This window comes from Syngnathoides biaculeatus, chromosome 12 (assembly GCF_019802595.1).
Source record: "Syngnathoides biaculeatus isolate LvHL_M chromosome 12, ASM1980259v1, whole genome shotgun sequence".
In the NCBI taxonomy this organism is placed as follows: domain Eukaryota; kingdom Metazoa; phylum Chordata; class Actinopteri; order Syngnathiformes; family Syngnathidae; genus Syngnathoides; species Syngnathoides biaculeatus.
Window position 1 is genome coordinate 9,424,434 of NC_084651.1, and position 25,399 is coordinate 9,449,832.

General features: G+C 43.3%; 1 protein-coding gene across 7 annotated transcripts in view; it reads left to right on the top strand.

Moving 5' to 3' along the window:
• Positions 1–25,399, top strand: part of akt3a (v-akt murine thymoma viral oncogene homolog 3a) — a 72,292-nt gene that overhangs the window by 2,793 nt on the left and 44,100 nt on the right. For 5 of the 7 annotated variants that reach the window (XM_061836518.1, XM_061836520.1, XM_061836521.1 and 2 more), the window contains one exon: positions 3,620–3,988. In XM_061836518.1, coding sequence (XP_061692502.1) covers positions 3,943–3,988 — 46 coding nt within the window. In that variant the 5' untranslated portion in view covers positions 3,620–3,942. Of the gene's footprint in view, positions 1–3,619; positions 3,989–6,815; positions 6,889–6,926; positions 7,038–25,399 lie in introns of those variants that run through there. The other 2 variants (XM_061836524.1, XM_061836523.1) reach the window with 2 other exon arrangements.

Below are 25,399 nucleotides of genomic sequence, written 5' to 3' on the forward strand. Positions count from 1 at the left end.
ATTATTTATTTTTCCATTGATTGTAATGGGAAATATCGATTTGGTTTTCACTTCCGCCTGGAAGAGATTGTGGTTGAGACTGTACTGTATCTAGCCATTTTTTTGGGGTTACTCTATTCATTCTAGCAACGTGACAGTTGGCCGCCATCTTCATGGAATTTAAAAAAAAAACTGGATAGAGTCCTTCAAATGCCTCTAAAATCCTCCATAAAAATAAACTGACAAAAAAAACCCCCAATTGATTCCTAAAGTACATGACCTATTCTACTGCATGAATTGCTCTTCTTCTGAATAGTGTTCCATTTGTGCTATTTCTGTCACATTTTTAGGAACAGTGACACGGTAATTTTGACACGTCATCGTGGAGAAACCCCTCGGAATTTCCGGCCACACAAGCTCATTGGCGGATATTTTAAACTGAAACTTGTCACTAAATCGGAAAATGTGTTCCCCTGAATAGTTGACAATGCTGACATGTCGCCGCTTGGCAACTTCCCATTTTCGACTTCATTATATTTTTGACTCAGTGATACAGTGACCTCGCAAATGACTCTTTAGCTTTACTTCATCACAAACTGTAATTTACAGTGAGCAGCTGTTAATGTCCTCCGCTGTTAACCGCCATCCAGACTTTTTTTCTACATCATCTTGAGAAATTCACCATCCTGCCTTCTTCACTGGAATCCTCCACAACGCTGCTGTTCGCAATCAAGCCAGCCTGCTACTAGCTTCTGCTAAAATGGTGCGTTAAAAGCAGCAGGGCATTTGGGCATTAGCTTCCACGGAAAAACGTGTGACGAAGGGGAATCACCATATTTGGATAAAAGCAATTCAAAACTCAATTTTCCATAATATGTCCCCTCTAAAGCGTCAGAGAGCGGAATTTCCATTGTAAATGTCGCCTGGCATGTGCTTCACCTGGCATGGCTGGCGCATCCCGGCAGTCGATATCACCATGGCAACCGCCGCCCGAGTGACAGGGGGAACTCCTTGCTCTTCATCTCAATCACCGTCCATTGTTTTCGCCCCTGTCTAAAACGCAGTTTGTACTTGGTGCTCTCCTTCCAGTGAGCCGAGAAATTGAAAGGAGACATTTTCATTACATGTAGTTTATTAGCCTGTTACCCACTAAGCTGTGTATGTGCGTGTGTGTATGTGTTCCCTGCTTAAACCATGACACCACAGCCCCCCCCCCCCCAAGTCGGTGTCGGCGGCAGTGCAGACGCGAGCTGATCCGAATACTGATTCACTCCGACCGCCGCTAGGTATCCCAAAGTGTTAGCTCAGCCGCCGTACCGCTAATCCCCCAATTGAAGCGACGGCGGCGCGGTGCTGTTGTTGTGTAATACGGCGTAGTGAAGCGGGGTGCATTTGAGGTGAGCACGCCAGCAATGCGGGGGAGAGCCGAAGCAGAGATTTTGGGCAGAGAGAGAGAGAGAGAGAGAGAGAGAGAGAGTGTAACTGTTTTTTATGTTTTCATTTTACTGCTATTTATAGCATGCTCTACTCCACAATCCCGAGATTCTCACTCACCTCCCACACATGCAGACACATTATCCTCCATGCATCATTCGACATGCAGGAATAACACAGCGCGCCAGATCAAGATGAATGAAAGAGCCAGACATATTTGTTTGGCGAGCGAGGTCGCATTGTGTCTGCCCCCGGAGACTTAACTGCAGTCATTTGTGCGAGCGGCACAGCAGCAGGACGGGTTTGTCCCCACGGGAAGTACTGTGGTACCTTGACCCACGATTACCCCAATTTATGAGCTTTCCAAGTCACGAGCCGTCACTCGGTTGTTTGAACCGCAATTTGACTCACGATCGAGCTTCAGATAAGTGGAAGAAATGGGAGTAGTTTATGTACCGTAATGCCCTCGTATGTGGGCCGGGAGAGCCACAGTCACGGATGCACTTTCGGCTGTTTTTCAAACATCGCAAAAAGTCAAACACATCCTTATATAAAATGTGAACATTCACAAGGAGCGAATAGGCCACATCACTCACGAGGCTACTCCATACAGGATGTATGATGAGAACGCTTTATAAAACCAGTTTATTGCTTTCCATTCTCTTTTACTGTTTTATGTTTTACGACGGAGAATGTTTTTACTGGATTGAAAACACAACAATAAAAATGTGTTTTGGGACAAATTAATGACATTTCAGTGTAACTGATCAACGTGGGATAATCGGAAGCAACAACATCGGGATTTCATAAAGCTGACTTCCGGGAACTCTCGTGCTTCAATTATTTTTGTCGAGTTATTGTTCACTTACCTCACAGGTGTCAAAGTCAAGTCCCGTGGGCCAGATCTGGCCCCCCATCTGATTTTATGTGGCCCGCAAAGCCAAATCCAGAGTGATGATTCTTTTAAAAATCTGTACCAAAATTTCAAATTGTCATATATCATAAATGATAAAGTTGAGATAGTGCAAGCATTTTTGTGTTACCAAACGCAAATAGTTGATAAACACATTGGCCTTGATTTCTGATTCCAAAACTAGTTCATAAATTGATGATGTAAATATGATGAGGTGATTAAATATTTTTGTTCCATGGTGATAACGGCCCTCTGAGGGAAACGGGAACAACAACGTGGCCCGTGAGAAAAATGAGTTTGACACCCCTGATTTAGCAAATTTTTGACTGAGCGGCGAGGACAGAGGACGATGACACACTTTTGCATTTATTTTGATGGCGAATGACCAATGTGGCATATTTGGGGGTGAAATTGGTAATCTAGACTCATTACCTCCCAAAGATGACTTTCTGGAAAGCATGAGTTTTAATTATTATTGTTGACATATCTTTTGTTTAGTTATGTTGTACGAAGTACTGAGGAGAGGCAGTCGTATCTCTTTCACTTTCTTTTACAACAATTGACTAGCCATGGTCATGGTCTTACATTGGGTCTTTGATGGTGGCTGTCCAGTTCTCTTTTGCTTTAATTATTATTGTTGGATTAATTATTAATTAATTAATTACCCCGCCTCCTGCCCGTTGAGACCTGGGATAAGCTCCAGCACTCCCTGCGACCCTCGTGAGGATGAACGGCAAAGAAAATGGATGGATGGATATTATTGTTGGCTCGTCACTGATTTTGCATCACTTTCCTTGATGATAAGAGACCACTATGTGAGCTTTAAGGAGGTGGGACTTCACAAAGACACCTTTGTGCTGTTTATCTATCCATCTATATATCTTTATTGCCTATCTATATTGTACTGAGAAGCCATAACACAGGCTAACATATCACTTCATCACGAGTTTCTCTGATGACAAGTGACCAACATGTAGTCTATTTGTAATTAAATCGTGAGTTGTCTGGCATCAAAATGTCACGAAGCTGACTTTCTGGTGTTTTCATCGTCTCATATCTTTATTGTACAGCCAGAGAAGTGACAAAAGGTTTTTATGGTCCGCATCACCTTTTTTCCCTCTTTTCCCGCCAATGTTACTGGGTACACTGAACTGTGAACTTACTGACATCGATGGGCCGACTTTAATGCATATAAGTACAAATGTCCAGTTTTAAGGTGTTTGAATAGCAGAGGATATGAAAAATAAATCATTTTGTTTCATTCCCCCCCCCCTTCATTTCATTTCCTTCCAGGCTGAGTCACTGCCAGTGAGGAGGAAGGTCTGGAGAGGCAACGGGAGAGGAGGCGGCGGCGGCAGAGGACGAGAAGAAAAAGAAGCGGGGAGGGAGGGAGATAAGCCACAACAGGAAGCACCACAACACACACACACGCGCTGAGTATTTTGTGTCGCAAAGACAGCGACTGCGTGAACGGTGAAGGAAGGAAGGAAGGGAGGGAGAGTGACGCGAGGCTGGGAGAGCCGCCCTCCTCCTCCTCCTCCTCCTCCTCCTCCTCCTCTTGCACGGCGCTCCGTGGAGCAGGCGTGTAGCGGCAGCAGACTCGGCTTGAAGGAACCATGAGCGATGTCACCATCGTCAGAGAGGGATGGCTTCAGAAACGGGGTGAGTGCGTCCGCTAACCTCCCTTCTTCTTTCCGTTCCTTATCATCACCATCTCTCTACCTCCTCTCCTCTCTGGCCTGTACTCGCCGGTGCCGCCACATGTGCCGGTTTGTGATTGGAGCGTGCAAGCACATGGATGTCTGCCGCTCACAGTAGCTTGTGTGTGTGCCTGTGTGTTTTTTTTTTTTTTTTTTTTTTTGCTGTGTCTCTTTATTGCTATGGGCTTGGCTGGCTGTTTATCTGCTGGTGTGTATGGGAATGTGTATGTGTGTATATGTGTGCAGTGTTAGCCTGCGGTCACACTGTTTGCTGCATATGTCAGGGGCAGCCATCACATACAGACTGTGACATCAAGTTAGTTCTCTCAGGATTCATTGACATAGCTGGTCTGTAATGCTGGATGTCACAAAAGAGTCATATGACACAAGGTTGAGAGGGGTGCAAAGGGGGGTGCATGGTTGTGATAGTAGAAGGGGGGGGGTGCAGTGACAACACATCCTGTTTACAGCCTCACTGAATACAAACACAAGGGAAATGAGTGTAATGGAGGGTGGGAGAGAGGCCATGTTGCAAAGATGCTACTTCTCCTTTCTGACAACCTCCAAAGTGGAACACGGTCGTCATCCCACGTCAGGTTCATATTTGGGCTCCGGCTGTCCTGTGCGGAGTTTGTGGAACCAGTGCTCGCGTGGTTTTTTTTTTTTTTTTTTAAAGGTACGCTTCCTCCAACAATGCAAAAACATTCACGTTAGGTCAAGTGAACACTTTGCACGGTGAGCAATGCAGCCAAATGTGAACTGGACAGTCGCAAAAAAAGAAACCCCCGTGCGCACACCAGGCAACTGACCTCTGCACAAACCGACTCGATCCTGAAGAAAAACCACGTTATTGGGAAACAACGTTTGAGGTGCCACATAGACCTATGCTGCTTTGAAACACAATTGAAACACAAACATGGTGCAATTGTCAAGGATGAAGAAGATTACATTGGCTGCTGTAGTAGTCGTATTATGATAATAAAAAGAGAAAGGCTGTGGGTTCCATTCCATCCTCTGGCGTTGGGCAGAATCCTTGTATATCCAATACCATCACTTTTCAGGAGAACAACAAAAAAAGGCCTGTTTCAACAAACAGGCCTATTGCTATTAATGCTATTAACATTGTAACATCAAAGAGAGTACCGTATTTTCCGCACTATAAGGCGCACCTAAAAGCCTTTAATTTTCTCAAAAGCTAACGGTGCGTCTTATAATCCAGTGCGCCTTATATATGGATCAATAATGAGCCTTTAGCGCAGCTCCATCCAATGCATACATAAGGTAACCCCAGCCTCTACTGTAGCGTCTATTCAATGCGCCTTATAATGCGGTGTGCCTCATATATGAAAAAAAGTTTCAAATAGGCCATTCATTGAGGGTGTGCCTTATAATGCGGTGCGCCTTATAGTGCGGAAAATACGGTAAGCCTATTCAACACTTTGAATTGGTCACCAGTTTGAAAGTAGGAGTTCAGTATTGCAGTGGAACCCCGCTAATAGCGAGCGTAAGGGGCCGGGTACGACTGCGAATAGCAAGAATCTGTGAGTAATTGACAGCCATGATAGATGCATGGTGGAGCAGGGGAAATAACCCCAAAAAGTTCCTAAATAAGAGGGTATGTTCTGTCAACCATCATTTTACACAAAAACCGCGACTGGGCTTCCCCCAAAATAGATAAACAAAATAAATTAAAACGTAAAAAAAAAGAATAGAAAAACAATCTGTGAATAGGTGAATCCTTTGGTGCTGAACAGGAAGTATGCCTGTATTGTAAAACACTATATAACTTGACTGTAAAAACTGAATTTCTATGGCTAGGCACCGGCCGACTGGATTTTTGTTGTGAAAGCTATGGTGGATTACAGCGATAGAGACTCACAAGGCTGAGCTCTTTAGCCAAATGTGCATATGAAATGATAACTACACTTGAGGTTTACTGTAAAGCACAATATATCCATCCGGTACAGGGACGGCTTAGTGGCAGTCGCCTAAATTTCACTTCTTACCCTGAAATGTTTGTTTTAGTTATAAAAACTGATGCGATTACAACACAGCAATTTTTTTTTCTGTCTGTTACCTCTGAAACATTGGTACGTCGGTCACCTGGGATCAAAATTTTGAATCACAGTAAAATGAAATCTTGCATGATAATTTGACATGGGATTTATATTCTTCCTGAACACATTTTTGATTAATCTCCAAAGTGTACCATTTTAGGAGATACTTGACAAGTTGAGCGAGTGGTCGCTTCAGTGGTGGCGATTTGGGGATTTCCGTGAGCGTCATCCTCCGCTATGTGACGGGAGCCCCTTGGAATGTGTAAAACAAACTGTTGCACAGGAAATGACAGAGCGTGTAACATGACAGCAGGATTGTGGGTAATGTAGGCCCGTCTCGTTGCACAGCGGGTGAACTTGTTGGGGATCAAAGTGCTTCTTGCCGTATGAGGTGGTTACTCACAGAGACACGCAAAGTATACACCAATGGGGGTGCGCACTCCCTTGCCGCGTGTGCCAGCGCGCCGCTGTGATCTTCAGACAGTCGTCTGCGCATATTAAAAAGAACACATCGCCTCTAGTCACGACGCAGTGTTTGACTGAAAGAGAAAGAGAGAGAGTAGGGGATCCAGGTTGTGGGGCTGAGGGGGTGTTTCTCCGTGTCAGGAATATGAATGTTTGACTGCATCATATGCTAAATCCTGTGTGTGTGTGTGTGTGTGTGTGTGTGTGTGTGTGTGTGTGTGAGTGGTTACAGGGTCAGGGTGCTGACTCACCGTCCGGGTCGTGATACAGCAAAGACTGCAGTCTTAGTCATTAGATGATGTCGAGTGAAAGCAGGAGTGACACCTATGGACTTGCAACGGTGAACCTTTTGTACTTTCAAAGATTACTCGGAGTGGCGTTTGCACTGTGCGGAAGGCTCTGTTCTTTCGGCTTTCTCATTGTTGGCTTTGAAGGGAGTAAGGAAGAATGGGAGGCGGAGTTCTGAACATGGAAAATAGTGGAAAGCAGGTCTGAAAGAATTATGAATTCTGTTCATTGCACAGTTTGTATGTATGTAGTGGTGTGCTAGATTATGTTATATAGTCCTGCGATATACACTAATCCCGCCTCCATCGTTGGGATTAGGTTACACACCCCATCCTCCCTCACCCCGCAATAAGTGAAATTCTGCAATGTAGAGATAATACATTACTACATACTACATTCACAGCACTTCAAACTTTTTAAAGGTCTTTCAGCGCACCTTCAAAACAATACAAACCCATTAAAAAACATACATAATATCCAGACAAAGAGCAAGAGCAACAGACAACGGGAAAATCATACAAACAGCACAAAGAAAACCCAACTACCGCAATACCACTTACCAAAAAAATTTGTGATACAGCAGGACAGCAATCAGTGAAACGTAATATTAAGGCGGGTTATTGTATAATCATCTACTTTACGATGTAACCCTTGTTTATGTTGTCATTTTGATTTGTGGTTAAAAACAGCATACAACAAACTAACTTGGTCACAAGGGACAAGAAGGCACACTCAGTTAACGCCGTGCTTATTAGTTTTTCATCTTTGTTTTATATTTATTGCCAAGAAGAGTTTGTCATGCAAAAATTTACTATATTCCTGACCTTACTCATGCATTAGTGTAGGATGGTGGCAGACTGTAGCTTGTTCCGATTTACATGCTAATTGGGGTTACGTTGCCGTCATAAATCAACGACGCCCCTGACTCTGTAGGTGGCTCTCTGAAGTGGCTGCCCAACTAAATGTAAAATTAGAAAAAAAAACATACATCTTTTATTTATCTTGTCTAGTGAGCAATTCTTGAATTCACAACAGTGGAGGTAATCGAATTTAATACTGCGCCCACACCTCGTTCTTCCACCCATAATTTGGTTGCGAAGAAGCTATGCAAGGCTCAGAATGAAGCGGTTTCTCGTCGCGGTTCGTCAGTCAAAATCTGCAATTTGCACCTAAAAAAATCATTGAAAAGCAGAACTCCGAATTATCAATTACCCCAGGGACTGTTTTGGTGAGTGAAGGGAGAGTGGAATGATTAGCTGGTACCGGGCTCGGGGAATGCCCCCGGGCGAGTTTTGGTTCTGCTCAGGACTCCAGAGCTCCTTGTGCAGCGCGTAGCACTACGGAAACTGCTATGGTGAGCTAGTGGCTTTCATGAAGAGTGGCATGGCTGTCCCATTAGCCACTAGTGGGCTTGTGTAACGTCGTGTGGTACCGGGGTTGTCTCTGTCCAATACTCCACAGCTTTGCTCTATGTGCAGCGCATAGCACACAACAGATTTAAGGGAAGGTTAACTTTTTATAGTTTTCTAGCCCCCGAGCTAACGTGATAGATAATAGCTCTCACCACCGTGACGATGCCATATATAATACGTCAGCACCTTGCTCCAAACTTAGAAGATGAACAGCTTGCTCCACCAAGGCGATGTTATTTAAAAAGATCAGAAGTGGCGAGTTGTTGTTTGTGTTAGTCCCCAATTAACACAAACTCTGGAACGTTAATTGTTTATTATGCTCGCTAGCCTCCGAGCTAATTAGCTGGCGAGGTAAGGAGCTAAACAGCTTGCTCCACCGCGGCAAAGTCATTTAAAATGTCAGCTCCTCGCTCTGACTTTTGATGTGTTCGTCCCCAAATAACACAAAGTTAACTGTTTATTAAGCATAACCTCAGATATAGGTTATTCAGCCAGTATTTAATTCAGTGACAGATATTTGACTGACAGGTGGAGGGTGAATCTTCAGTGGATGAAACACAGTCTTGCAGCTTGTGGGTTGGCCTTATTTTTCATGATTTCAGAGGCATAGAAAACAACATATTGTTTATCGAGATATTTTTTAGGAAAATATATCATCTTGAATTTTTTGTCGTGACAGGTTTAGCGAAAGGGTTCAAGTTGCAGGTCACACGCCGTAATCATCATTTTATTGAGGATTTTTATGTCCTACAGAGATTTACAATGAGATAATTGTAAATTCCATATAGAGAGCACTAATAAATTTCCACAATGATGTTATGTTTCTTTTCTAATTTGGTGCTGTCCAGTCAGCCTTCATTTGTTCCGAACCAAGAATGAATGTTACCGAGGTAGCTCAATTATTTTTTTCACCACCTTTATACGTTAGCTGAAGTTATTTTACCATGGGGAAATTTTTAGACAGAGCTCCCTGCCCTACCAAACAATGTGAATGATGCCATTGCCTCTCGAAGCTCCAGTCATCAGCATACATGGAAGGTAGTGGCCGAGAGTAGTCCGAGTCAGGTCTTTACATTTTTCCTGTGGTGGCTCACAGCTGTCACTCTCGCAAGTCCGTGGTGACTTAGCGACTTGACGTTTTTCACTTGAGTGGCGAGAAAGCCTGCTGGTAGATGTCGTTTCGAGGCAGCTTCTTTTTTGCCAATTCAACACAAATCCGTTTTGTGATGGTGGGTTAGTTTACTGTGTATGCCGCAGAACACCAAATACGACTTATTCTGCAGGTCAAAGCAGCAAATTTTTGGACCGTCTACATTAACTTTAAATTGATCCAGATCATAGAGTTTATTGAACATCTGAAACAACTGCACGCATAAGCTTCCTGCACAAGTATTGGAACAATGAGGCCAAACTATTCCATCCATCCATTTTCTTTGCCGCTTATCCTCACAAGGGTCGCAGGGCGTGCTGGAGCCCAACCCAGCTGTCAACGGGCAGGAGCCGGGCTACACCCTGAACTGGTTGCCAGCCAATCGCAGGACACATGGAGACAAACAGGCACACCCACAACCACACCTAGGGGCAATTTAGAGTGTCCAATTCATGTTGCATGTTTTTTGGGATGTGGGAGGAAACCGGAGTGCCCGAAGGAAACCCACGCAGACACGGGGAGAACATGCATACTCCACACAGGGAGGGGCGGGATCGAACCCTGGACCTCAGAACTGTGAGGCCAACGCTTTCCAGCTGAACCACCGTGCCGCCCTTTGTCTGTTCAATAAATGTTTATTCTGTTGAAGTATACTTTGAGGTTTGGCCCCCTGTGTGATCCAGTTTGACATCGTTGCAAAGCTTGCATTTTACTTGCTAGAGAGCAGACTAAAGGGAGTATCCTTCTAGAAAGCAACAACAACAACAAAAAGAGTTAGAGGCTGCGGTTAAAGCCTTGAAAAACATCACAAAACAAAAATGCCAAAAGTTCTGTGATGCCAAAAAATGTTACCAGCAAAGCAATTTACTTTTTGAATCAAGGTGTGCTCTTCAGTCTGTCTCCTGGATCGTAGGGAAAATTCGATTAATCTTGAATCAATATTATGTATGCAGCACCTTAAAATGATGCCAAAAAATGTTACCAGCAAAGCAATTTACTTTTTGAATCAGGTGTGCTCTTCAGTCTGTCTCCTGGATCGTAGGGAAAATTCGATTAATCTTGAATCAATATTATGTATGCAGCACCTTAAAACAACCAAAGTGCTGGATGTACATTTAATAGTGGCAACGTTAAAAGAAAAGAAACAAATAAGACCCTAAAAATGCGTTTTGAGGGGAGCTTTAGAAATGGAGCTTGTCTATTATGCACCACGAGGTCATTCTGTGGTTTAGGACTAGTGACGGAAGAAAAGCCTGATCCCTTCTGAGCTTACATTTAGGGCTTCGGTAGTGGTGCCTATGAGTGTAGCTGGTTAGCTGGCCTTGAGACCTTGGGCAGTGGAGGAAGGCCAGAGTAGGAGTTGGGTACTCCCTCTTACGTCTTCCAATTAAGAGGTGCATGGCAGCATTTTAAACCAACTGGAGATGGTTGAGGGAGAGCTGGCTGACTCCACTTTAAAGTGTATTTCAGTAATCCAGTTGAGATGTGATGAATGCACAAGAGTGTCGATTTTCCATGTCCTGCATTTGACCATAGTTGGTTGACCATCTTGACACTTAGATCAAGTAGTACTTGTAGAGGCTTGAGTAAATCTTTGTGTCACCGGTGATGAGATGAATTTCATGTGCGTACTTGGTTTCAGATGTGGTTGGTTTTTAAAAGTGCCCTATGAATTTGAGTTGATGTGTTGTGTGACTCATGTCGTTTGTTGCAAAAACCGAATTGACTTCAACCAAGTGTTCCCTGTTCAATGTACAAAACGAGGATGTTTTGCCTTGACACATGGGGCATCCTTGTTATCTGAAGTTACATGTTGATTAGAGTTAAACGGGGGTTTCACCAAGCATTCTTGTGAATACGTTGCATCAGTGCGTCATGTAACTAACGTCTGTCCTATTGCATAAATGTCACTGCTCCTTCCTCTTATCGTAACTGAACTTACTTATCAGACATGTACCCTTTTACTACTTCAATAGAATAGGATTTGTAGTAGATGGCCTTAATATTGCGAAAATGACATTGCTTGATGATCAAGTGCCTTTTCTTAATGGAGGGTTACGTAAAAAGTCCCCATCCATCACATCAAAATCCCCTCGGAAACAAAGGAAGCGGCGAGGAACATCACCTCGGCAGAGTACAGTACACCGTGTCCTCAGATGACCGAGCCTTTGAGAGCCCCCATCTCACTTCGCCGCGGAATACTTCCTTCCTCTCTTCATTAAAGCAGAGTGGGCTGCATCACTTCATCTGCCTGAAGGAAAGGGCTGTGCATATGGAATAAACCAGCACTTTCCAGGTAAAATAACCAATGCTCAGAATCCATTCTCATTGGAGAGATAAAGGCCGGATGATTAAAAAGGCACTTTGAGCGATAGATGCCAGTACACGCGCAACCCTAATGAGGATAGGTGGGATAGAAAACGGATGGTTGGATGGATGGATGCTGTAAAGTTTAAAGGACGAAGGCAAGCCACAGGTCCTGCTCGTAAAGGACGTAGTGAATATGTCGCCCATGGTCACCGCCAACACAAGTTACAAGGCTACTTTGGCCCGATTTGAAAAGTCTGATGCCGAACTTAATTTCTATCCTGGCTGCCGACTTTACTTTCAGTAGACCATTGCGACACAGCCAGGGTCATAGCTGCCACAGTTGCGGTCACCGAGGATACAGTTGCATCTGACGCCGTCATCCCACACCGCAGGCAGCAGTGTCTGGTTCTGTGATTTTAGTGTTCGTGCTCCTCAAAATAATATTTTTTTAATCAAACATTTCACAAAATTTCCTGAGCAGTTGTTCGAAATGTATGCCTTACCTTTGTGCGAAATACCTTTTATCAACGCACAGAAAACTGAACAACTGTGAACGCTTTCACACAGCAACACAATACAGTATATTCAGGGTGTCCTTGCTTCATGTCAGATTTCCATTTCTATGGTGACATCATAACCCGCATTTTTTTAGTAACTTCATCACTTACTTATGTTAACGCAGTGGTTAAGTCATAATTCCATTAAGTTATAGTCGTCTAAAAGAATAAATATAAAAATCTAATTAAAAGCAGTCAGTATGGTGGTAATTAAGCTTCACCGCAAAAACATGTTAATAGTGCTCTATAAACCATGGACCCCCCGTAGTTTCCAACAACAGTCACATATGAAAAAGCAAGACTATCGCTCATTTGTTGTAATGGACCTTTCCGACTGGCGATCTTAAGCTCCGCCCCCCTTAGCTACATTTGCCATGTCCCACAAGCTTCCCAAATGGCAACTGAACAGAACAGGTTTGAAGTCGATTCTCTAACGCGTATTCCAGATAATATTTCGGTATGTTTTTTGCCAAATGCGTCAGACTTGTCCAAGAGAGTTCTACATGGAGGTCTCAACTATTTCACGCAAGGATATGTCCACGGAATCAAGATTTTGGACGGAGCAGGGCGTAATGTCAGATTTAAAGCGAAACGTTGGCGATCGATGCAAAAAAGTTTGATGCCTCACAAACTTCATATCGAAATCCAACTGGATAATGTAGTGGAATCGTACTGCGCATGTAAACCAGGGTGACTAAGTTTTACTTGGAAAGATTACGGGTAATATATAGATTGTAGTCTTTATAAGTGAGTTGGGCTCGATTTTCTACATTTTAACAATGGTGATTAACTCAGTCAGTACTGTAGTCAGAAACTTCTCTCTCACTTAGCTTCGAACATACAGCCTTGTGTTTGTTGATATTGTCCACGTTTAGTTGTCCGTGCGGTCTTCTGCAAGCCTTAATCCATCGTAGACACTTCGTCAACTGTGTTTTAGGCTTTGGAAAATGAATCAACCGGGTCTCTTGTAACCTAGCTGGATATCTTTCATCAGAATTGCACGTTCCCCAAGCACATCTGAGGACCATTTTCTTCGTAACATTAACTTTTCCAAGCATAGACTACTGACAACCAGTATTGATTGTGGGACAATACGGCGAGAGGGGCGTGTCAAGCCAGGGGTTAAGACAATGTGGCTATCTGATTGGCTATTATTGTACGAGTGATTGACAGGCTGGAAAGGTCCATTCTTAGCCAAACCCAAAACAACAGTGGAACACAGGACTGTCATTTTGTGTTTTTGGTGTTCTCTTTAACACAGTGATCCTTCAAAATTGTTACATCAGACGTACCTATCGAGATCTGGAATTTATCCACCCACACCTTTTATAGACAGCGCAGTGAAGAAGTAAATGTGAAAATGTGTCAGATGTTAAATGGCATTGTTGATAACGTACGCTTACGCATGGACGCTGTTAACCACAACCTAAAGTAATAATGGCAGAATACTGTGTGAGATTTTTGGGGGGTGTTCGTATTTTGCAAAACAACAGCATGGTACCAGGAACATTTCCGTCAACACCCTCTTAGTATGCACTACTACTGATTATATCGGCCGGGAAAAAAGGGGGATAATGAGTGAAGAGCTTTTACATCAAAAATTTGCATTTCCGCCACTGCTAGCATAATTGTGTAAAATTGTGAAACCATGCAAATGTAAGAGTATTCAGAAACCTTCTTTCCACCAAGTAGTATGGCTTGTTTCAATCCAGTACAATTTTACTTACTTGCCAATGGAAAGGGGTGAAAAAAAAATCAAACCCACACACTCTTTAGGATCTTGTCCTTAGTGTTTTGATTGCAACGTAGAATTGTGGAGCACAGAGCTTGACTCACTACTGTCCAGTGTTTAAATTGCAAGTTATTATCACGCTCCACAGCCTACAGTGGAAAAGCAAATATCCTGGCATACTGCAAAACGTTGTGCGACATCAAAAACACAAGAGCGTCACCGTTTTTAGTCGTGGTCAGTCCTCGTTAAGTACACCTACATAATCGCATTAGATCCGGTATGACAGCTCATCTCTTAGGTCACTAGGGCCTGAGACTGTATTAGAAATGATCAATGCCTTTGACAGCGCTGTGGTGTCACATTCAATGAACCTGTGGGTACTTTCACATACTGATATGATTCTGTACCCTGTGTTGGTGTCTGTGCGGGTGTTGTATTAGATTTGTTTGGTCCTCATCTCCATATATTTGACCTCATTTGAACGCGCATCCTATCAGGAATAAATGGCATTATACACGGGCATTGCCGTAAACATTCAAAATAGAGACGCTCAGGCAGAACGTGTGACATTTGATGCAAGTTCAACATCCTCCCATTATGAAAACAAAGTCCCACTTTGTCGCACTGCTTTGTGTCAGTGCAGTTAAAGCTTAGGGTGCTGTGCACATGTAACTAATTTTATCATATTTTTTCTCTTTTTCGTAAAGTGAGAGACTAAGGGTATGATCACACGTGGCCAAATTCATTTTATTGTTGTTAAAACCCATCCTTTTCACATTATAAACACAAATTCGGCTTCTATTGTGGACAGTACACATTACAGGCATGCGCACAATTGTGAACCGGGGAGTTGACGGAAATGAACGAGGCCCCTTGCAAAGTTCTCATCATTACGCAATTGTGGTGTTTTCAAAGATTTTGTGCAAGCGAAGCAAACATTTTCTTAAATTTATCAGTTCTAAAGCATCTTGTTTTCACCACAGGCTGTTTTCTGCTGCTTCGTCTGCTGTTGGAATTTTTGTGGATGTCTATTTTGTGTAACAATTGTGACATTTTTCGCCTTTTGGTGACATTTGGTCTGATACATGCCCCGTGAGTGTCCATATTGCACTGCCGCTGGATAGATATCCGATTTATATCCACATATGAAAGACACCTGAGTCGGATATGAAAAAATTGGAACTGGACCGTTTACATTGATGTGGGGAAAAAAAATCAGTTTAAATGAAAAAAGTCAGAATTAGCCTGCAGTGTTAACATTGCTCAAGATCTTTCTATGTTGAGGAGGAGCTAAATTTAGTTGTTGTTGTTGTAGCCAAGTACGACGGTCGACGTTGTTGTCGAGTCGATGCCGATAGTTGTTGAGCTTGTGACACCAGCCCGAACGGAGTTGCGATAGCGTCGATCTCACGGGCCGCGGGAGTTGCCTTTCGGATTCGGCTACTCCAGGTAGGTGGCCGCCCAATACGATGTTGGGTTTGTAGCCGGCGATGGATCGCTGAGAGGCCGCGCCTGTCGTCCTCTGCATCGATGGACAGCCGATGAATGTACTGCTCGATCGATGGCTCGATATCTCAGACGGTTTTGAGCAACGCTCTGGGGCACGCTTCTTGCCTTGTCATGTCGTGATTAGGATGTCCGGCGAGGTAGCACTGAAGCGCGTATTGGTCCGTGAGTATCACATTATGTTTTGAGCTGCCTGGAAGGAGTTCCAGTGAGTTGGCTTCAGGTTTGGGAGTCCACACGGGCACCGCTTAGTTCAGAATCGATTTTCCAATGGCCTTATACGTCGTGAGGATGGTCTCCTTGGTCCCGACCCACGTGGTCCCGGCTACGCAGTTAGGAACCTTTTTTCTTTTATTGAGTTTGGAGCCCACGAAGTTCGCGTGTTCATGGAACGTCAGCGAACGCGAATGGTTAACTGTTTTTTGGCCTCCGGAGTGGACCACACCGGCTGTGCTGCTCCGCTAAATTTAGTCCAGATTGTTAGTGGAAATTAGTCTTTAGAACTTATGTCTGTTCGCCTGCATTTCTGATGCATTAAAAAAAGAAAACAAATCAAATTCTCTATCAATTCCGGAGTTTGAAATGATCAACTAGATCAAAGAATGATAGTTTCTGGTATATTTACCGTTCAAACCATAAATTTACGCAACTTACCATTTTGGGTTGGGGTCACTCGCGTTTTTTGGCTATTAACAGCAGAGCTCGTTTTCTCTATCGTGACTAGCGGGTATTTAATGTACCCCTCTGCTTAATGCGTCTTGGATTGGAGGTGAAACATTAAATCTGTCATCACACACCCTCGCCGCATCCCTCTCTCTCTCCCTCGGCGTCTTAATTTCTTGGGGAACTGTACTGTCGCCACTGTAAATATCAAACTGCGCTACGGGGAGGTTCAGCGGGTGCAATGCAGCGAGGCGGCCATTTTGGCTGGGCGAGTTCAGTGGGTTCGCTCTGGCTGGAGGCTGGCAGGCCGGCTGGATCAGGTGGCAGTGCCAGGTCTCCAACATCAATCACCAGCCGCCACAGTCTACGCCGTCGCCCTCTTCTTCCTCTACCCTTCGTCAACAACACTCTCTCTCCCATTGTCTCGCTTTACCATCCCCTCTCCGCGTCCCCTCTGTTTCTCCAACTCGCGTGGACGTACGGGGCAGGCAGCAGACAGGCAGACACTGCGGGCTTTGTTATGAATGGCATCCACTTGCACATCCGGAGGAAGTGTACGCTCCAGTGTGGCTTTACAAACTGTCTCTATTGTCCCGAGAATGACTCACTCCACACTGCAAAGAAGAATGGCAGGCAAACAGACAGACTGGTTTGCAGTCTACAGACAAACACTGCAGGAAAGACAGTTTACGGGGTACACAGGCTGCGGATATTTGCCAATGCAGAAGAGACCTGCGGCGAGTACAAACACCGAAAGACAGGTTGAGCTGTAACAATACCCCCAGAATTTGTACCTTTGTTTCTCATCCATGGTTTGAGACACATTTTTAATGAATACATTAATATAATAAATACATATACTTTGCATACATTCATCCATCAATCCATCCATTTTCTGAGTTGATTATCCTCATAAGGGTCGTGGGAGTGCTGGAGCCAATCCCAGCTGTCATCAGGCTGGAGGCAGGGTACAACCTGAACTGGGCCGGGATTTGAACTCTGGTCCTCAGAACTGTGAGGGTAATGCTCTACTGTGCCGCTTTTAGCATACATATACTGCAGTTTCTCAATATAATAATACATTTGACAGAGGCTGTCTGCTTCTGTACCTCACTTAAATTAATCTCAGAGTGATGCCTTTGATTGTAACATTTGACCTGATTTATTTTATTTTTTTTTTAAAAGTACTTGGAGAAAATGGGCTGGGTCTTGTTGACTAAGTGATTTCCATTTTTGTATCTCAACTACAGTGTTGAAATGATCCTATGCTGTTGACCCAAATGAGTTTTGGGGATCTGCAATTTCAGGGTTATTCGTCTCAGTTCAACCCAAATTTATTCAGATAGAACTTTTAGAACAGCCTCGGCCGAAACAAACAGATGTACATGAATACATAAATGTATTGTATACCCTGCCTCCTGCCTAAAGTTAGCTGGGTTAGCTCCAGCATTCTTTGGACTCTTGTAGGGATTAGAAGGTCACATAATGGATGGATAGTAGTTAACATCTAGCGCTTGAGTTGTAGTACTGGTAGCACAGTGTTGCCAAATGTAAAAATTGTAGTCTCACAGGCCTTAGGGTCTGCTTTGTGTCGTTGAACAAATAACATTAGCGGTAGCCACATTCTTTGCTTACTCTGGTCAGATTTCAAATTTTAAAAAGGCAACCATTTCATCATTTAGTGTTTGCTTTGCGTCATGCTAACCGGTTTTGGACCGGTTTCTGTTTTGGCCGTGACTTCCTATGGCAGACTGTATCGGCGCTTGTTGTGTGCGGCTGTGAATCAGCAGCCTGTTTACAAAAGTGCTAAACCATTTGTACGACAACAGTGTTTTAGCTGTGAAGTGTTTTTTTCTTACGGAGAATATTGTTTTGTCTAAAACAGTGAGGAGCTTTGCCGTAATGAGAGGGATGTGCGCCAGCGCTAAAGTAAAGCGAGAAAGGCGATTTCAACTGTTTCTCCTGTATGTGTATGTGTATTATTCGCCAATGGATGCACTAATAGCTGTTTGACAACTGCGGTCATTTCAAACTTGAGCTCAATCGGCAAAGGCAAGTTATGTCATAAAAGATGTGATTGCGAGATTACAATTTCAGTATCCCGGCAACACATACTGGTTGCTTGAGACTTCATTTATGTTCCTCCCTCTCTCTCTCTCTCTCTCTCTCTCTCTCTCTCTCTCTCTCTCTCTCTCTCTCTCTCTCTCTCTCCTCTGCTAACAACTTCACAAAACTCTTTTCACTGTGCACCAAGAGATTTTTTTCATTAGAAAATAATGTTTATTAATACTATGTTACTTAATGATACTACTTTTGTTGTTATTACTCTATTTATTGTAGTTTGTTTTGTGTCCAAACTCATGTAAAGCACATTGTCACAGATGCTAAATTGCTCTATAAATAAAGTTGAGTTGAGTTGGGATGAGCTTCATCTGAGAAAGTAGTCACATGACACGCAGCCAGGTGGCTTGCTGAAGAAATGAATCTTCTGCCTGTATGTGTTATTAAATGAATTGAATCATTCATTCATGTTCCGTACCGCTTATCCTCACTAAGATCAAGGGTGTGTCGGGGCCTATCCCATCTGACTGGGTGAGAGGCAGAGTACAAGCCTGGACTTGTAGCCAGCCAATTGCAGGGGACATACCCTATCCACCCATTTTCTTAGCCGCTTATCCTCACAAGGGTTGCGGGAGTGCCGGGAGCCTATCCCAGCTGTCAACGGGCAGGAGGCAGGGTACACCCTGGACTGGTTGCCAGCCATTCGCAGAGCACATAGAGACAAACAGTCACACTCACAACCACACCTAGGGTCAATTTAGAGTGTCCAATTCATGTTGCCTGTTTTTGGGATGTGAGAGGAAACCAGAGGGCCCGGAGGAAACGGACATACCCTATTTTATTTTATTTTATTTTATTAACCAAGAGGCGCATGCTCTCCTATTTCAAAAGCGGTGTAGATTTGTGTCTTAGAGTATTGTATATATGGGTTTAGATTCTCTATCTTGACAGCCATAATAGAAAAAAAAATCCAGTATGATACAGTATGTATGAGCAAATTGACCCGCTGTGTAAATCCATTCTAACAGTAAGTAGCCCCATTTGGAGTTACATATTTTTTTCCAGGTTAAGAACCTACTTTTTCCCAATTGTGGCATTCATTTCCTGCTCAACTGCCTGTCATTGCCTGGGGAGTTGTCCCTTTTGTGCTATGAGGTAGTGACGCAGCATTATTGTGCACACTTTGCCAGTCGTTACAATTATCGGCAAGAAACACTCCTTGCAAACGCCACGCAGACAACAGGATGGATTAATGGCCAAGGCGAGTGAATGAACTAATGTGGAGTCTTGTATAAATGAATGAAGAGGATCAATGAAAGGAGTGCTGATGGCTGCAGAGGATGTTCAATGAAGGAGGTTGAGTAATGAGATTAATCTGTAGTTTGGGATCATCAAAGTGCTGACCTGAAACGTTTGATCAGTGTGGATGCAGCTATGCTAATGCCTCGCTCGTGCATTTGGGCTATTGAAAATACAGCCATTTTCCAGCCATCCATTCTGTGTAGTGCTCATCCTAATTTGGGTCGCAGGTGAGCTGGACACTCATTAACTGACTTTGGACGGAAGACGACACACACCGCTGACCTAACAGTCAATCTCGGGGCACGTAGAGAGGAGCAACTAATCAAGCTCGCATTCGCAACTATTTGCAGTCTGCATCGGTTTTAGGAACATAGGAAGCTGATTTACAGTACGTGAGAAATCCCACTTAAGCAAGGGAAGAAGATGCAAAATCCACACCGGATGGCCTGAGCCAAGACTGGAAGCCTGAACCTTGGAACTGTGAGACAGATGTGCCAAACACGAGTCCAATTATTCCCAGGCACTGTGTCTTGGTAAATCATCAGGTGTGCCGCAGTAAACTTTTGGTCGTATTTTTTAAATATATATTTACAGTACTACAGATAATCTATTTTTGTTCATCTATCTATCCCAGTCACATCTAGTAACGATCAGAACCAGGACATGCTCTTTCACTAGCTGACGGAGTGTACACTTACCCTGTTTCCTAGCCAGCTGTTGCCATTCACGCAACTGAGTAGATTTTTGGTGTTGAACTCAGTAGGTCCAGATTTCACACTGTTCAAGTAAATTCCATCCATCCTTTTTCTGATCGACTTATCCTCACAAGGGTCACGGTAGTGCTGGAGCCTATCCCAGCTATCATCATCGGGCAGGGGTTGTGGTACACCCTGAACTGGTTGCCAGCCAATCGCAGGGCACATTGAGACAGACAACAGTCGCACTCACAATCACAACATGAGTCCCAAATTTTGATGCTTGTTCTTGAGGTGTGGGAAGAAACCGGAGTGCTCGGAGAAAAACCCACGCAGGCACGGGGAGAACATGCAAACGCCACACAGGTGGGGCCAGGTTTTGAACCCCGGTCTTCAGAACTGTGCGGCTAATGGTCTAAATAAAGCTTTGTCCCCGTGCCTCCTCATGTAAATTCCATTATATTTTAATTTTTACACCGCTTATCCTCACTAGTGTTGCGAGTGTGATGGAGCCTATGTCAGCTAACTGCGGGTAGGGGGTGAGGTACACCCTTGAGCTGTTTGCTAGCAAACCGCCAGGCACATATAACCATTCATACTCACATTCATAATTACGGACAATTTCGATTTCTTGAATTAACCTACCATGCATGCTTTTGGGATGCGGGAGGAAACGGGAGTACCTGGAGAAAACCCAAGCAAGCGTGGGGAGAATGTTCAAACTGCACAGGTGAGGCTTGATTTGAAACCGGCTTCTCAGAACTGTGAGCCATATGTGCTTTATTAAGTACATTTGTGAGTAAATCGAGGCGAGATTGTTATTATTCCAGCACGTACTTTATAGTTTGTGAAATTTGTGTATGGTGGTGTACTGTAAGATTTCTGTAATGTAGATTAACTTCCTTCGCTCAATAATTGTTGGTAAACATTGTAGTCGTCTAACATGTTTTATCACAAAATTTTTAAAAAAGTTGCCAAGCCCCAGGTTTGATTGACACTGTTTGTCATGTGGATGCAATTTGTACACACTGTACTGTATTAAATTAGCTAAATCTTAAAGTGTATCGCTGCTTTTGACTACTTAAGCTTCCGCAGTGATTAGAGCAAAAAGGACAGTGTGTAGTCCAACATGTCGAGGTATTGTTGGCTGCTTCGCGCAGGCTTTGGGTTGATTAGAGGAGGCAGGTTAGAGTCACTTGCTCTGTTCGCCCCGTCAGATTTAGGCCAGGAGATTACTGCATGCTGGTTTACAGTAACCGGAAACGTCAGAGGAACTTTGGGACCACATTGCTTGTAGTTTAGTGATGATTATGAGCGTCCAATTTAAACTTGAGGAGTCAAGCAGCTGCCAGGCTATTTTGTTTTGTTTGTGCCGTCATTGTTGTTGAATGTCAAGCGTGATGTCACGGTTGAGCCGTCGCGCTTATGTCACAGTGGACAGGTTAAAGGGACAGCCTGTCTATTTATAGCTCTCCCACCTGTAATCTGTCTCTTGACGGGATTAGCGGAGCCTCTAGTTTGAGCCTCCTGTGCCTAAGCACTGATTGTTAATAAAACATCACAGCAAAAATAAAAAAGGGAATACTATGTCCAGAGCATTCAACTCCAATGAATGTGTAATCCTTTATTTAAAAATATACCAGTTGCGTAAAAACATGGCGTACAATATGTCAATGTTCATAACAGAATACACGTGGAAATGATCTGTTTTGTCGTTCAACCACAACCCAGTGAAGTGCAAGTTTGCCGCAACTCTCTGCGCGTTCACACGGCTGCACGGCATCACACACACAGATAATTAGAAGAAATGTACTTTCAACACCAGGAGTGAAAGTGTAACGTGCGTGTTAGGTATGAAATTTAACACCCCCATCTCGGCATCGTAGAATTCCATGACACACGGACGTCGTAGCTCCTCTTTTACGTCTTTCGTATTGGGTCAGAATTCAGAAAACGTCAATAGTCAACTTCCACCGTTTTGTGCTGGTTCCATTACACAGCTGTTTTTTTTCAATGTGACATACACCACACAATGAGGAAAAAATGGCTGATCTTAAAGTGTGCGGTTGCTGCTTTTGTAGTGTGCAGTGTCGTCAGGAGGACTCACACAGCACACCGCACGAATAGCAGTATCTCCACAGACAATCGGGGCTCTCCTCCAAACCAGATGTCTGTTTTATTAGCAAGACTGACCCGTGAGAGGCAGCCTAATGCCACAGGTCATCCAGATGCAAAGAAGGTGAAAGATTTATACTAAGTAGCCATTATCTTGTGACTTAACGTTAGGATTTGTATTTTCTATAGGAAGCACACTGCAGAAAACGTTGCCTGATAAGGCATTTATGATAATCATGTAAAAACGAGAAATGTTTTTGAGTTCGTACTGCACCTGCTGCATCTGGACCGGCCGGCAATGTACTTCTACTTTTATCTGATATCAGTTGACAGTATTCACCCAGTGAGCCTATCATGGGAGCTTAGTAACATGTAATAAGCACCTGCGGCATTTAACGCCCGTGTAAATTCATTTATGAGGGTTTCAAAAATAAAGCTGTCTCGTGAAAGTTTATCTTTTACTCCTCTCGTGAGAGGAGAATTTCTAACGTATCCATTCGAGCTTATTGGTTTATTTATTAGACCTGGTTAAAAATCACACTGTGAGAAATTCACAGGGAAGTCTGTAAAAAAAAAAAAAAAAAAAAAAAAAAAACGAATAAAAAAAAAATTCTCTGAGAATTTGTAACGGGTGTGTGGTAAAAACATTGCTCCCTCTCGATTGGTCGGTGGTATAGTCTCTTCTGCCAGACAATGGGATCACAAAATGTGCTTTAAAAAAGCTTAACAAACAATTAATAATTGACTATTTTTTGCCATGTCATTCATTAAAATAATCTCTTTATACAGTAGAGTACAGTAGAAAAAAGGGAAGTACTGTAGTCGTGTAGTGGCAGAAACTTGAGGTTCAATGAAGCTCTGTGTGTGTATGAGGGGGAGTAGAAGAAAGAGGGCGAACATCTGCCATATTGAGATATTGCTCTGCCGTTTAAGTGTTTTCACACAATATCTGTGTTTTGAATCGAGCTGCTGAAAAAGTGGCTGCTCTTTATGCCAACTTGCTGCTCGTATAAGACACGACGGGACTTTCTCAACAGTTCCAATATTGCTGTGACCTACAGACACGATGATACTGAATTGGCTAACTTTGAACAAACAATTGTGTATCCTGTCTGTGACAGTTACAGTTTTAAGGGTGAAGGTTTGCATCAGGGTTCGAGCCTTTTCTTTTCTTTCCTTTGCTTTTCTCCGGCACTCCGGTTTCCTCTCACATTCCAAAAACATCCAACATGAATTGGACACTCTTAAATTGCCCCTAGGTGTGATTGTGAGAGCGGCCGTGTGTCTCGATGTGCCCTGCGATTGGCTGGCAACCAGTTCAGGGTGTACCCCGCCTCCTGCCCGTTGACAGCTGGGATAAGCTCCAGCACTCGTGAGGATAAGCAGCAAAGAAAATGGATGGATGGATGGAGGCTGTGGATGGATATTTGACAGTTTTATTTAATACATTTGATGTTTAAACTTTACATTTTGACTTAATAACCTGTATATTTTGACTTATTGTTGGATATTTGTACATAATATTTTATTTTGCATCATGCTTTATGTATTTATTCTACATTTTAACATTTTTCTCAATTTGTATTTATATTTTACAGCTGTTTTGTTTTACTGCATTTTGTTACTACTTCATATATTTTACATTTATAATTTTTTATTTTTTGAGTTGATGCAGCACAGCATTTCATTTTCACACAAGTCCTTTTCCACTTTTATTGAATACATTTTGTTTTAGCACGGGATGTTTCATGTTTTACTTATGATAATACTTACTTTTTTTAATGTTTTAGTAAATTCACTCTCCAATCTGCTTGTTGCTGTAGGCAGTATTTTTTGGTGGGCACACCTCTAATGTAGGATATTTAGGCCAGATTCAGTTGTGTATGCCTTAACAGTAGTTGAGATTTCATGTTTTAATATTTATTTCTTGTGTTTGCACAAGTGTAGTCACCATTTTGATGGGATTGATCGGGAAAATCCAATTTGTGCATTTGTGCTGCAGTCCCATTGGCAAATGTCTGAAAGATGTCGGATTTTTATTGGCCTTTGGAAATCGGATTTGACATGTTTCATGATATTTTTATATTAATCCTGAGAGGAAAAATATTGGAATTGTGTAACTTGAACCATGCGGTCCAAATCCCGCCATTTACCAGCCTCCATCACTCTGTCATCCATGCATTTGACGACATTACATCCCTGGCGGCTGGCGTCTGTGTTAAATTTTTTTTACATTTGCTTTGGCAACAGACAAAACAAAACAAATATGATTACGGTCTCCGTGGCTTATTAGTTATGCATAATTGAGCGTGACTGATGACTGAGAGGAAAAACAAAAACAGCCTAGGCGGCGGTGTTTTGCCTGCATCTTTGCCGTCATGTTCATTCATAAATCCAGGTTGTACGACCCGGGCCCTGCCTTGTATCGATCTTGAGGGAAATGACTTATTATTCTTGTTATTGTTGTTGTTATTGCAACACACTAGCTAGACAGCAGGCATGGACAAACGGGGGTAAAGCAGCAGTTAGTGAGCTGGAGAGCACTTGCTGTCACTTCGATAATACGACACATCAATTGGCTGGGCTGGTCTGTGTGTAGTATCTGTGTGTACGTGTGTGTTAATAGTACTTGATTGTTTACTCTCGCCTGTTGCGCTTGGCTTTTTTGATCAAGGGGTTTGTGTGTGTGTGTGTGTGTGTGTGTGTGTGTTTGCCTGGGTGCATGTGTATAGATTTACAGGCAGACATGGAGGCTAACAGCACAATGCTTTCAGAAAGACGGGCTGCGTTAAGGGGGTGGCTTTACAAAAGATCAGTGGGTCTTAAGTTGCTCACACGCATGCACGCGTAACGCCAGCTGCTGCCCACGGGCCCAAGCCCGGCATTTCTGAATGAATAATACAGAGCCAGCCACTCTGGAATAATAGCAACACACACACGCACACATGCACAAAGCTTTGCACCTGTTCACCGCTGCTCAATTGGCAAGGATTGGCCTGGTTAAAGTCCCACCCAGACTGTTTTAAAGATGAATGAAAACACACACATACACACAGTTGT